The 14,683-nt window shown below is 44.4% G+C and overlaps 1 protein-coding gene across 2 annotated transcripts in view; it reads right to left on the bottom strand.

Moving 5' to 3' along the window:
• LOC112566864 (pyrokinin-1 receptor-like) overlaps positions 1-14,306 on the bottom strand; it is an 83,816-nt gene extending 69,510 nt beyond the window's left edge. The window contains exons 1-2 of one of the 2 annotated variants that reach the window (XM_025243270.1): positions 13,360-14,306; positions 11,384-12,018 (exon numbers count right to left, since the gene is read on the bottom strand). In XM_025243270.1, the coding sequence (XP_025099055.1) occupies positions 11,384-11,870 (487 nt within the window). In that variant the 5' untranslated portion in view covers positions 11,871-12,018; positions 13,360-14,306. Of the gene's footprint in view, positions 1-11,383; positions 12,189-13,359 lie in introns of those variants that run through there. The other variant, XM_025243271.1, reaches the window with a different exon arrangement.
• Between the last annotated feature and the right edge of the window lie 377 nt (positions 14,307-14,683).

The raw sequence follows: 14,683 nt of genomic DNA, 5'->3' as shown, positions 1-14,683 counted from the left end.
TTCTATTAATTTTGTGTTTTTCGTCCACATTTTTGGCCACAGAAAGTAGTCAACTTCTTTTTGTCATGGCGTGTCAAATCCACATCACAAGAAAACCATTAAAATCATGCAGTGTTTTTGAAATCAGATGCAATCCTCATATCACTGAAGTAAGAATTTGCAGCATCAAATGAAAACTGGACGAGTGATTGAAATGAAGGAGACAAAAAACTACCATCGAATGGCAGATATCAAAAGAAAATAAAATGGATACAGAACAAATAATACAAAATTTAATTTTCCATCATCGAGAGAGGATGTGGCATTACATTCTATAAGCTTGCGGGAAATAGTTCAATAGCTAGCCTCATGGTTGCTGTTTAATAGCTAGCCTTATAGGGTACAGTTTAACTTCTAGCCTCATAGTCTACAATTCTCGCTGTCAGCATGGAAGGACCACGTAGGACTGCGGTCGATTGCAGTTTTCAATATTTGTGGCCAGTCTGCCAGGAACGACAGGACCAGAGCACGGGCATGCTCGTGCAGACTGCCAGACAAGCTGACTTCTCCAAACTAATTTGCTGCACTTGCAGGGTAAAGACTTCCTACAGTCGACTGAGGAACAGCCATCCATGCTTCGGGGGGAACAACCCAGCTAGAAGAATTCTGCAGTTTGCCGAGAACCTTCTGCGATGCTCACCTCCATCATAGCTGATGAAAGCTTTGACTGACGGGATACGTCTGCAAATTCCAGTACAGTGTAAGTGGCACATACAAGTAGGCCATTGGAGGGCCTGAAACAAAATCGCTTTCACTGCCTTCTGTTCCATGGAAACTGTACACAGCCAGGCCATGTCTGTGCCCCACCCTGGGTGGGATGCTTTATCTCTGTGTACAATACAAGCAGCAAGCTCTCCATCGAGACTAACCAAACAGTAGGAAAGGTCAGAGCCTGTATCCTCCCTCACATACCTCCTATTTCCCCAACTATACCGAAATGGGAAGAAACTCATCAGAGAGCCTCATCATAATCCAATACCAGTGTCTTCAAAGAACTGTTTAGACACTGTGGGATTGAGCTGTGATGGGAGGACAGCCATGTACCCAGCGCCTCGATATTTGTGGTGGGCAGGGGGTGAGCTGACGGGTGGGCCAGGACAAGTCCGTGGTCTGGTAATCATTTGCAAGCTTACTGCCAGACATTGCTGGTCGACTCCACACCGCAAGCTAAGACATTCCACGCATGACCAGAAGCTTTTATGAAAGCAGCCAATGAGCAAGCGAGTTCCAATGACTTCTGGCCAGAGTACTAACAGCAGGAAACCATTCTTGTCTCTACATTGCTCAACCCTCAGAGAGAATCATCGATCTACGGTCGTTAACAGATGGACTTCCTGTTGGATGACAAGCAACACGTATTGCAACAGATGAGGAAGGCGATGTCAAGGTTGTTTTACCGGATTTTGCTCATTAGTACTGATACACCCTCTATAACACTCGAAAACACTTTAAAATTAAACTCTATTCGTTTACAAATATACACTGTTAAAATCAACAATCAGATTGTCTTTCAAACAGTTCAGCCTGAAAGTCGCTAATTGCAGTTTTAAGCAGCATGTAAATGGCCGTGGCCATGCTCAGATGACAAGGGAAGGCCGAGCCTGTATCAGATCCTTCACAGGTTCGAGGATTCGTGTGCGGGGATGGCCTTCATTTATCACAGAAAATTGCATTTTTATCTGGAAGGATAGTAAACGGTTTCAACACTGATTTATTACTTTTGCTTCAAAGCAAACAGAATCAAGGACGGTACATACATGCACGCCTTCACGTGCACACGCCCACACACACATCCACCCACACACACATCCACCCACACACACACGCACGCCCACACATACACACACACAGAGAGGCTGACCCACAATCACAACTAAGTCCCACTGACATCCGAGATAAATTGCTTTCAAAGAAAGAAAAGACAGATGTCTGAAGGTTCAAAAAGGAATCGTTATGTCTACTGCCTCGCGCTCTGTGCCAGCAACCAGAGGTCCGCCGCCGGGTCCCTGACTGCACTGAAGCAGAACTGTGAGAAGCAAAGATCAGGAGTTGCGGACCTTTGTGATTGACAACAGCCTTTCCAGAAGGATCTCAATTTTTCCCCCGTCCCTGGCTCTCTCCTTTACTCTCAGACAAATGCCCACGTGTGTTCCAACAATTCATTTACAGTAATCCGAAGCTATCTTTCTCGTAAGATTTATGTTTCAACTCGAAAACTGAATTTTGTTTTGGGTCTTCAGGTTTCCTGTGTGTTTGACATGTTTATTGTCTTCGTGAATGTGTACATGGTCTTCTTCTCTCACCTTTTGTTTGTTTATTTTTCTCTCTTTATGTGCCGTCTGTGTGTGTATATATATATATCAGAAAGGGACTGCCTTGCAGGTACGCATCCCGCATCCTCTTCTTATCCGTGACTTGCATACCTCAGCAGTACTTAACCCCTGCGACTCCCACGCCCCCTAGCGAGCATGATGCCGGAAACAGTGACTAACTCCAGCACCAGCAGTCTATACATCTTACCCAGTAGGTCGGCAAGATTTTCAAGAACGTCCTTCATTTTTTGTGACCATCCAGAAAATTCTCCTTAATTACTTTGGCACACATGACACCTGAGGCAGGCCAGGTAGCAGGTAGAGGAGCAGAGAGAAGGTGGAGTGAGTAGAGTAGAAGGAAGAGTGAGTAGAGTTCACAACTTCCTGTCTGTGAATGTCAGACGATCAACAAAAACCAATTCCGATCCTGCCTCAAGTCTGTAAGGTGCTCAGATGTATTTCCTGCAAATCACAGAAAAGTTGAGACGATCTTCCAATTTCGTGTTCCTGGCTCCGAGGCAGGATGTTGTTATGTGTCACACAGCTGTAATGATGTGCAGGATGTTGTTATGTGTCACACAGCTGTAATGATGTTCAGGGTGTATATATATCACTAACAGAGGTCTCTGACAGTCGGTGGCTGCAAGGCCTCATCTCGATGCCAGACTCTGGTTGATGTCGGGTTCAGCAGCCACCCGAGCTCTGCGTGAGGGCGACACCGCCACAGAATAAACTCAACTTACAAGTCTTGACATTTTTTTCACCTCCTCTTCTTCTGTGAGTCTCTCAGGGTTAAAATTGGTGTTAATGGAAGGAGGGGGTCATGACAGCTTGACAGAAACACCATTACTACCCACCTAGCGCTCACTTCCTCTGTTCTACTCCTTTCTCTTCTCTTTCTTTCTCGAGCTTTTCCTTTGACTCTTGTTTTGCATCTTTTCCACTTTCTCCTTCTACGTTCGTTCTGTCCTGCTTTTTTCTTTCAGCTTTCTCTTCCTCTAAGTCTCTCTCACTTTTTTGCATCTTTGTATCTCTCTCCTGCTCTCTATAGTGTTGTGTCTCTCTTCTGCTCTCGATCTCTCAACTGTTCTTTATCTTGTAGTCTATCTCCCTTCTGCTCTCTCCATCTTCTTCCTTTCTTGTTTACTCCGTCTCTTGTCCTCGCTCTCCTTATCTCTCTATCTCGTGGTTTCTTGCTGCCTGTACTATGCTGTTCCACCTCTCACTCTCTCAATCTCCCATTCTCCTTTTCTGTATCTTTTTTTTATGTCTCACTCCTTCGCCTCTTCCTGGTCCACAGGGTGCGGATTACCCGCCACGAGTGTGTGAAGGTGGAAGTGGCGGAGTTTGAGTCGGGAGGACAGCATCAATTACACGGTCAGCAAAAAGAAAAGGCGGCGGTCTCCTCCATTATGAAGTTGCGGGAGTCGAGCCCGGGGGCTTCCTATCTGCTCGCACCACTTGGCCGCAACTGGCTTAGCGAGATACATCCTCCCCCTTTCTCTCTCTCTCGGCATCCCTTCTTCCTCCTTTTGGTGAGAGTGTGTGGGAGGAGGGGTGAGGTCACAGCTCACACAAAATGTTTTCAAGTAGAAGAACACACTTTTTATACTCCAAACTCTCTTGTCTACGGAAACTTAAAAAAGAAAGCCAACCGAACTTTGGGCGTGTGACCAGCGTCTATGCTAGGAAAGTGCTTTTACCAGTTAATAGAGTATTTCAAGTTCAGAAAATGGCGAACTGGAGACTGTGTCGAAGGCAGCAACATCGATCAAGAACAGGCTAGAGTAGCACCAGACACAAATACTTGATGCAGTAAAAGGGTGTACATCCAACACCCGGGGTATGTACACGTGTTCTGAGGTGCAAACCGCACCGTGTCCATGTAGTCTGTGTGACTGGCTCATTGCTATTCACAAGACTTTATCTGTAAATAATATCCACTGGTGAGAGTTTGCTTGTCATGGGGTTGACTTCTCACATCATAAAACAAAATTATCTCATCGACAAACACGCGAACAAAACAAGAGATCGCGAGGAGAGTACACGCATGCAACCACATCGAACTCTGCGCCATTAATGACCAGGGAACATAATTGTACCTCCCTTCTCCCCATCCCCTCAACTCCACTGCGAGCCTGGTTCTAAGATGTAAACAAGTATTAACCAGCCTCTGGACCATTTCTACTGGCCTTACAATCCGTAATACAAGCGATGCAATCAATAAAGAACTATTGTGTTTTGACATTCAAAGAGCCAGCATCATAAGAAATATCATGACTATGTGTGATTATGGGGCTGAAGTTGTCCATCAAGCTTGAGGACACCCTGGACAAGGTGTGACGGGTGTCTGTACCCCCCTGGCACCCCATCTACACAGTCACTCGTTGGCAGGTGAAGTGTTTGTGCGGTGTTGTCCGCTGGTTACACAGTATTCAGGGTTTGTCCTTCATCTGCTCAAAGCTTGACTACCTGGCGGTCGGACAGGAACACAGTTCCACGCAGCCAGTCCACACGCTTGTCATTGTTTTGAAAAAAAATATCCGTCGGTGGAAAATGTGAAAGCCACCACATCGACAATAATTTACAGAGAAGCCGTAATACACAGGTAATGTCTTTTTGATATCAGCGAGTGTGTGGCTTACACTTGTTTGTCACTCGGGCCGGTCTGCCATTGCCAGTATGGAGATGGAGAAGACAAGAAAAGACTTGCACAGCTCGTGGCCTTCATCTTTCCCATCAAGATTACAAGCTATACAGACCAATCATTTTTAGAATTTGCTTTGCCTAATTCAAAACGAAAGTGAGATGGAGTTAGTTCATCGGCACAGAAATTGTCTCAAGGGAGAGCCGTGGATGAACAGATAGAGAATAATTGATGGATGCATTAAGAGGATGGGAAGAGAGATATAAACAAACATTGTTAACAGAAAGAGGGATTTGGTGTTTTACATCGAGCCACATCTAAGACTATATCACGACAAGGCAGATGTCACATACAAGGAACAGCGTGCCCTAGGCGAGAGCTGAACCCAGGCCACCCAACCCTCACAGTATTGGTGACAGACGCTAAACATTGCTCCACCGGACCGCCCACCAAAGAGATGGAAATCTTCCTGGGGTGGGAAAGGAAGGAAGATGAAAAAATTCCTAGAATAATAAACACATTTGTGATATCGTGAAACAACATCCAATACAATGCCCACGAAGAAGGAAAGCCAAGAGATAAACCTTCGCGACAGACGACACTCGGAATATTCAAAGCAGGCGCATCACATGACGGCAAGACGGGACCATCACGGAATAAACAATGTCCTCTTGACTAACTGCGTCAGTTGCAACTGACTGCATCCAGAAGGATAGTAAATTACCATCGGCGTCAGTCCAAAAAACCCCGACAAAATGAGAATGAGAGAAAAAAGAATCCAACAAACCGTGTGCCGATGATTCATTTCTTTTCTGAGCAGACATACAGTCGTTACTGGAATGAAAAGTAGGTTTTTTCCATCATGCACGAGTATGATTGTGGTTGTGTTTGTGTGTGTGTGCACGCCAATGAGCAAGCCATGGAAGGGTCTTCATTGTCCTCCCTCGTATTACTCTCGGAGTAGACTTGTCCACCACGCGGTCACCTCCCAAAGCAAATGGTGACTAGAAGTGAGGACGATCAGATCAGGTGGTAGGGACCTTCTTGCTGCAGGCCACACCACCATTGTAATGACATAATTATCAGGAAAGCGAGGCCAAGCCAGCTAGCAAGTGCGGCCATGTAATGATAGGTGGCGCTGTTGTTGATTCAAGTCCTCGCCAGCAGCGACGCCTCTATCCCTTGTCCTGACAATCATTAACTTTTTACAATAACATTTTACTATTATCTTTCTTTTTTCTCCATTTGAGCCCCATTAAAGGCAAATAACATCAAGCAGCTATTAGAAGGTGATTTACTGGGCTTCCCACCGTGGCGCAGGAATCTTTTGATGAGGACCCAGACACCACTCGCTCCGTGATGTGCTTCTAAGAGTCTCAGCCTCGTTCTGAACTTTACTAAGGAAACAAACTACTTCTGGGTGAGCTCCAAGGTCAGCACTAGAGTCGGAAACATGTCAATGTGGAGCAAAAATAAATGAATGTAGACATAGTAACGTGGAGTTGACCCTGGCACACAGATCGTGCACAAATGTGTGACCTCTGACCCCGTGACACGGTGATTGCTTGCTTCACTGCTTGGAAACTCGTCGGAAACGTGGGAAAATCTCATCTGAGGGACTCCGTGCTCAGCATGCAGACAAAACCGCTTTCTAGATGTCAAACATTTGCTCGCTGAAATGACGACAAACGAAAGGTCTGAGATGAGAAAATTTATCTTGGCGTGAGACCACAGAAACACTCGGTACAATCCATAAACACCAGCCGCCAACTCTACCAGCGCCATCAGCAGCTTCTTCCGTGGGACTCAGAAAGTGATGAACAGACCTGAAAACTGTTAGTGAGCACCAGTAAACGAACAGTGTGTCAATAGGTCAGACTACACTGGACATCACGGGTACTTCCCTGGCAGAGCTGCGAGCAGCAGGAACTGGTTTTGTAAGAAAGACAACAGAACTGAAGTCTTGATGCTCACTTCCAAGAGAACTTGTTCATCTTAAATGAAACAGAAAGAGGACAGGAAGAATAGGGAAGAAAATGAAACAGTCGCCCACATAAAAATGTTGGTAATGTCCTCAGGAATAAGATTCTGAAAACATGGCGTTGAGTAGAAATAGTCCTCAGGAAACAAGAAACATAGATTTTGAAACTTGAAATCCATTGCCTCCTAGTCTATAATGAAAGTGGTCGAGGAAGCAAACATTACCAACTGTATGGATATTCATCAGTTAATTCCCGCCCCTAGCTTCCGGTATTGGTGATTGAGTGACGAGGTGCCAATGATTAATACTTGCAAGAAAACTCTTGCTTCATGTCGGAAGTCATGAGGACCTCGTCATTCCTCGACATTTAAAGCCGTACATGCCGCCTGGACATGCCAGGGCTGTGTGGCAACATTCCAGTCACCAGCCAGCACTGGCGAGAGAGATTACTACTTGTGGTGTTTAATATTTATAAACGCACTGAAAGCAAACTGTGTTACAGCTTTACTTGCATGTCACGTGATGCAGTGTTGGTGATTGGTGTATATACGACATTTGTGCCGACATCAACGACCAGATGAGGTAGACGGTGGTTGCTGACGTTCGCATGACATCAGGGATGTGGTTACCATGTCTACAGTTATCCAACAGTGTGTGTGTGTGAATGAGAGAAGGAAAAACCGATTTTTGCGTCTTCATGCGTGTATGCGCATGCGTATTACTGTCTCTATGTGCCTCTATATGTTTGTCTGTGTGTGTGTGCATGTCTGCACTCCATCTAAGCGCCGTGAGGAGTGTAAGGACTACCGTAGCCCATCTAATCAGCTGTCTCTCACACCTCACACCCGGCATCTGCCTGCTAGCCAAGACCACCGCTTCCGGTGTTCCGACCCCGGATGATCGAGTTATCGCCCTGTGGTCGGCGTTTTTGCCACAGGCTCGTAGCGGCATTAAAAGACACGCACTGGGCCATAGACGATGTCTACCGCCTCTCTATCAACTCATTTCTGAGGCTTTTGTATACTTGTAGTTTTCCTGCAGCTCCCACTGGCGTGTGCGTGGCTGTGATTTCTGTGGTAGCCGCCATGACAGGGTGAGCTGATGAACAAAGTAAGGGACTGAGGCAGGGTCTCGTATCGACACTTACAGGCCAGTCAAGTTGATAATCTTTGAATATATCCCAGCAATGTTTTGGCCAGTCACGGTCATTGTAGGCTCTGTAACATCCTATTGGCTCTGTAGACAACAGCTGGTGAGCGCCGATCACTGGGATACAAGGACTTAAAGACCAATCTGAGTGGTTTAGGTGTTTTGCTTATATAAACCTAACCTGTAAATTTCAGCTTTCCAAATTCATCCTTTAATTAATTATCCGCTAGCAAAGTACGTGATTCATACCTGGATCCTGACGGTTGGCAATGTTGTGAATGGTTGTACCAACGTGACGTAGTACACACGTTAGCGTCACGTAGTACACTGTTAGCGACCCTCGTTGATTACAGGTGGGAATCGTAGCGGATAATTAATTAACGGATGAGTTTTGGAGGCTGAAATTTACAGTTTATTTTCATATTTCCTATGTCTACTGATATATGAAAAAAACCGCAAACCGTTCAGGTTGGTCTTGACATCAAGACTACCAACATGTCCGCACGATTCAAACTCATGGACTGGTTGCTGGCTTAACTAAAGTTCCACTAGTTCTGTTTGATAAGAACGACCAACCTTCACTTATTAGCCCTTGGCAATACTCTTAGTTTCTGTTTTATAAATATTTGCAAAGAAAACTTTGCCCTCTTCCGGTGAGAGTGATGCAACCTGAAGACGTGGAAGCAGCTCGTGCTGTTCGTCCATCACCTATTCTGCCATTCACAATCAACTTTGCTGACGGAAGCTCTTTCATTCCTTTCTGCCCATTTCGTACTTTATTTCTTTCTGGATTTTCGTTTCCATAATTCATTACATAACTATTTTTTTCTTATTATTTCTCCGTTGCTTGGTTATTTTTTTTTCATTTTGTCTACTGTTCAGAGCTTTCTTGTCTTGAGTACGAAATCCCTTCAGGCAGAGAAAGTTATTTGTATTTAATGCATCGGCACCCACCTTCTCTCCCTCTCTCTTATCCCACATCCGTGATAAACCCTCTATTGTCATTAACATTCACATTTACAATCACCTTTTTCTCTCTCCTCGCATTCACACTTCTCTCTTCTCTTCGTCTCTCTTGCACCCGCGTTTAAGTGGGTAGGGGACGAAATAGAAATAATTCAGGGACCGTGATAGATTTTAGGTATCAAAGCTCCATGGAGATATATATATATCATAACTCTTTTGATGAAGGTAATAGAAACAGAAGCAGCTGCGGGTTGTGGATGGCTTCTTAACACTTTAATACTTTGTCTCCGCTCATTGCCTCTCTGTTTTTGCGGACATTTTTATCTTATTGTCCGAAGAGACTTGTTGAGATGAGGAAAGCTGCCACGGCTTGTCACTGAATAAATTATGGGCTTCTATGGCTCCCGGAATCCTCCCAGCCTTATCAAGCTGTGACGACAAATGCGATAACAGCCTAAAAAGGAGCATTTATGTCCACCATGCTTCATTAGGTTTATTTACTGACTTATTCTTTCAATACAAATAAACATCTAAGGTCTAATCTACTCAGTATTTCATCTGTCCTGGCACTGTCCATAAAACCACAAATATTCCGGGCAGCAGTTTAAGGCCCCAAATAAATCTTTCTCTTTTTCATTTTACGCGGGAATATGAGAGAAGATTGTCGCCAGGCAGTGGCAATGAAACTGGCAAACGGCGCCATCTTTGCCTGTCTGTGGACTTTCTCAGTGAAAACCCAATTGCAGGCTGGCGATGTTTGAAGTGTATGATCTATCGTTGGCAAGTCATTTCAAGACATGACCTGTCTACTTCCGGGATTTTTCTATCGTGATTACTTCTGTTTGAAATATCCGTTTGAGGGTCTCTTTGTCTAAACCGGAATATTGCGGATGAAAGATTGACCGGAAATGACCCCCGCAACTTTGTCATCTACGAACCTCTGCTTGTATCTCTCCATAATTTTTAGTTGCAGCAGAATTTGGTCTTTCTCTTTATTTTTTTTACATCCTTTCTTGTTGATGTTGCTAAGAGCTTTCAATTTTTGTGCTATTAGTAGACATGTGATATTTAAAGTGAAATGCAAGACCTCGACTACAAAGCTCCTTGTCTCTCTTGTACTTCCTTTTCTCACGCGTATATTTATAAATAACCAAAAATAAAAACAAAGGTACATTTGTAATGCTTTTAGAAACTCAATACTCTATAGAAATGTTGGCCGCCCGGCATGCTCACGTGAAGATTGCCTTTTATTCAAATTGTGAAATGGACTGCGGAATGATATTAGGGATGCACGCAAGTCACAGCAAGAAACATTTGCTGGGAGTGCATTTGCTTCATAAGAAACAAACAGGTAATCAATATCAATAAAGTAGTGTGGAGTATTGTATAATACACTGCGGCCATTTCCAAAGCTTTTCTTTCTGTTCCCTTTCAAAATTGTGGACTGAAAATGGCCCCCGGAGACCTGTGCATATTTGTCACGAAGATTTTTCACGTCGATCGTGGTTAAAAAAGAGAATTTTCTTTCATTGTCAGGACAGTGAGAATCAAACTAGACACGGATTTTCTTGGCAGGGGATCGCATCCAATTTATTGGATTGGACACACTATCGTATTGGACACACCTGAAGAGCATGGACAGCAATTGGCAGCAAATTACCGGTAAATTCACGACATCGACTGCAGCTACATCTTAAACTCTTTTCTTGTTTTTATCTACTTTCAGCTCGTATATTTTTACAGTGCAAACAAAGGGTTATTTCTTGCCTCTGCATCCAAAATGGAAGAGTTCCTTGATAAGTTTATGTGGCTTTTATATCTGGAATGGTTTTATGTCTCTCTTGAGTTTATGCGTCCCTGTGAATGCTCTTCTTGGAGTGATAAATGACGTGCGTGTGTTTGTGTGTGTTTCTGAAAGTGTGTTTGTGTGTTTGTTTGTGTGTGCGTGTGTTTGTGAGTATGAGAGAGATTCTTTTTTGCATGCAACTGATACAGTATTACTTATGACTTCGTACAGGACAAACAAACTGCTCTTAGTTGTTACGGCCATATTGTTTATGAATGTGTGTGTGTGTGTGAATACGAATGATTCATGTTATGATTAAGGCGCTGTGAACACATTTAGTTAAATAAAAATTCGCAGTTATCTTTCAATTACTAAAGACAACAGAGAAATAGAGGGTTAGACACGAGACATTAGAGGTAAGACCGAGGTCTTTGCTCTCGTAGTCGGAGACAACACACAAGAGCAGGTTACTCACCGAGTATAAGCAAGAGCAGGCTACTCACCGAGCAGAAGTGTGAGGACGTCGGAGACTGCCAGACTGAACAGGTAGTAGTTGGTGGCCGTGTGCATGCTTCGGTTGCGCGCGATGACGATGCACGTGCACACGTTGCCCAGCACGCCCGACAGGAAGATGATGGTGTACAGTGACGTCAGCAGCACGACGGCCGGAAGTGAGATGTGCTTATCCCCCAGGTACTCCCTCAACAGCCCCTCCCGCGACTGCCAGGTAAAGGTCACATTGTAAATGTCGTGCACCGTTACGTTCAGCAGGAAGTCGTAATCAACCCCTCGCGTGGAGTTGTCTGCCCCTGTCACCAAGTTGTCTGTCTTGAGGTCGCAGGTGACGTGTGCGTGGAGCCGCGCGTCTTGCAGGTCCGAGATGTGGGCTTGGGTAACGTTTGTGATAGTGTTCGTATCCCACATCAACCTGTAGCCGCAGCAGAACTCATCGTTCACCTTCAAGAAGCGATCCACGTTGTCGGGCAACATCGCCGACAGGATGCACGAGCCTCACGAGCCTCACGAGCACACACACACAACACTCGTATGACCACAGTACTCCAGTCTTGTCCTCACGGTCTCGCGTCCTTGTGGTAAATGTGGCTCCGGACACGTGGAGATGAAAGTGTATTCCCAGCTTTGATAAAAAATTTGGAAAATTCACATTCATGTCAGCATAAGATGGTGAACAGCAAAGCTCGGGTAACCAATACCCGAGTGTGGACTTTGCCTGTGACCAGTGACAGATATAAACCAGAAGCTGCACCGACGAGCAAGCCGCCTTGTAAACTACATGAGTAATACACATACACGTTAATTTATCTTTAACTTTAGTTCTCATTGCATAAAAACCGCACATTATTCATCATGCACGCGTGCATTCATGTGTAGGAACGTGTGTATACGTGTGCATGACCTGATGTTTGTATCTTGCACCCATGCAACAGCGGTTATTTTACATCGGAACTGCTATCTGTTGATATCTAGTTGCACTGACTAAAAAATATATTTAAAAAAAAAACAAACGGGATAGCCTTATTAGCAAGCTGTCACTGATGGTATCTGTCGTCTAAAGACCAATGTCTGTGTAGACAAGGGCAACACAAGATTCGAATAGTGACGATAGCATAGACCACCTGCCCAAAGCACTAATTGTAAAGACTAGAAATCAACAAAGAACCGAGTTTAACTGAGTAGAACTAATAACAAGAGTTTCTTTAAACACCGAAGTTTAATTTAGATAATTGGTGTATTCTCAGATCGACCAACCGAATAGATATCAGTGATATTTAGAAATGAAAGTAGCCAGCAGTTAGCACTATTCGCGTTTAGCTTTCAGCGTTTAATTGCGTGGAGGAGCAGGACAAGTTATATGCTTCCGACATTCAGAACGACTGAGTTAATGGCGAAGACGATTCAAAATTTTGTTTTAAAATTGACGTCTGATCCTGTATTAATTTCATTTAATATCAGTAATTCTTTGTGGAGGAAAATTTATCATTTCACTAGTCATTAAAATAAGACTTAAAAACCATAAACTTATGCGTCTGTCAGAAATGTGTACAATATATTTAATCTCATTGTGAACATTCCATCAGGACGCCGAAAGGGATATGCAATATTTTGTTATTAGCAGTCCTCGTTTCAAATAATTATCATGATAAATTAGTTTATAAATGGCATTCTTGATAAAATATGAGATAGCTTAATCGCGATTTTACATTAATATACTTAAGCATATGATTTGTTATTGGGTAAGACCTATCTCAACTTTATCAATGATTTGTTTTCTCCAGCAATGTAAATGTTTGCTCTAGGATAGTCATCATAAGGAAGATCATAGTGTATAGATCATCGTTATGTTTGTGGGGACAAGTGTAAGTTTAACGATGAAAACTCCTTTCTAAACCGAAAATAAGTGCATCGTAAACAACAAAACTCACAACAAGAATACATACACAAAATTTAGAAAACAAACCTTCAATGATGCTCGCAATCTGCTTTTGAAAATTATTTTCGGACAAATCTTGCATGGACGGCTGTCGTCGATATAGTCTCTCATAAACAGATAAACTTCACGGCGATGTTTAATTGACACCAACTTAAAACAAACACTTTGTGTCTTGTCAATATTGACACGTCAAACAATCAGCAAGGACCGACAACATGTTGTGGTAGGTTTACTTGGAGAAGTAACACATAAGCTTCCAGATGGACCATCATCCCGCGCGGTGTAAGCCAGTAGGTGGAGCATGGAGAGGCTCACAGAGCAAGCAGGGTTCCTTCTCTCTGTCTGTGTCTGCAGCTGCTGGAGCCCCGAGCGCACGGCACTTGGCACTTAGCCTCGCCTGCCACCCGGCGCCCACTGGATGCACCGCCACCTCCGGCCCACCGACGCCAAGCGGGGATGCCAGTTGGTCGCGCCCGTAGCTGGTGGGCAGATGGTGGCCGCGACGTCGACGACAGACGATGTAGGTATGTGACGGTGTGGGTCGCAGACACCGGCGGCCGCGCGGACGCTTGCACGTGCATGCAGGCTCGGGCGTGAGGTGGCCAGGGGCTGGGGTCTGGGGTCTGGGCTTGCGCCACACGCGCCGCCTAGCCGGCGGATACCCATTGGCAGGCACCTTTCCGGACTGTCGGGAGTGTCCCTCTGTCGTCACGTAGTCCTGCTTTTTGTTTTTACTTGCTTCATTCATTGAATGTGAATGTGAATGTGCTTGAAGCACGCTTTCCGCCATCTAGCTTCTGGCGAGACCACGTGACACGAAAAATTCTTAGATGAACACAGACACACTAACACGTAAACCACTTCCCCCAAACACACACACACATCCATAGATTGTTTGTCGAGATTATATCCATGTTTTATATTGTTTATTTTTCTGTCTTTTTTATTTATTTGTTCTGTTAATGAGTGTGTTATTAAGACACGCAATTGTTTTGCCCCCTGTCAGCTTTTAATTTTCCGACTAGATACCTGCTGATAGCCAGAGTGCGCACACGGAAATGAAGAGAGAAAAAATAAATAAATCATAGTCAGCAGCCATGTCTGTGTGTAACATGCCCACCTGCAGGCTCCACGTCAACTCGCTGTAATGTTTCAAACATCGTAACACAGGTATTCACATTTTTGTCTTTCACATCGCAGTGTTGTTGTCACGTCACATCAAAGCCTAATGCAGGGGTTACGTTACATGATAACACGTCACGTTCTTTGAGATTGTAGCACGTCACGTACATCAGGGCAGATGCCGTATCCAGCACGTCACGTTACAAAACCTCATTTTGTAGTGTGTCAC

This window comes from Pomacea canaliculata, linkage group LG6 (genome assembly GCF_003073045.1).
Source record: "Pomacea canaliculata isolate SZHN2017 linkage group LG6, ASM307304v1, whole genome shotgun sequence".
Lineage (NCBI taxonomy): Eukaryota > Metazoa > Mollusca > Gastropoda > Architaenioglossa > Ampullariidae > Pomacea > Pomacea canaliculata.
The sequence above is the reverse complement of the archived record's forward strand: the minus strand, read 5'-3'. Positions and strand labels throughout refer to the sequence as shown.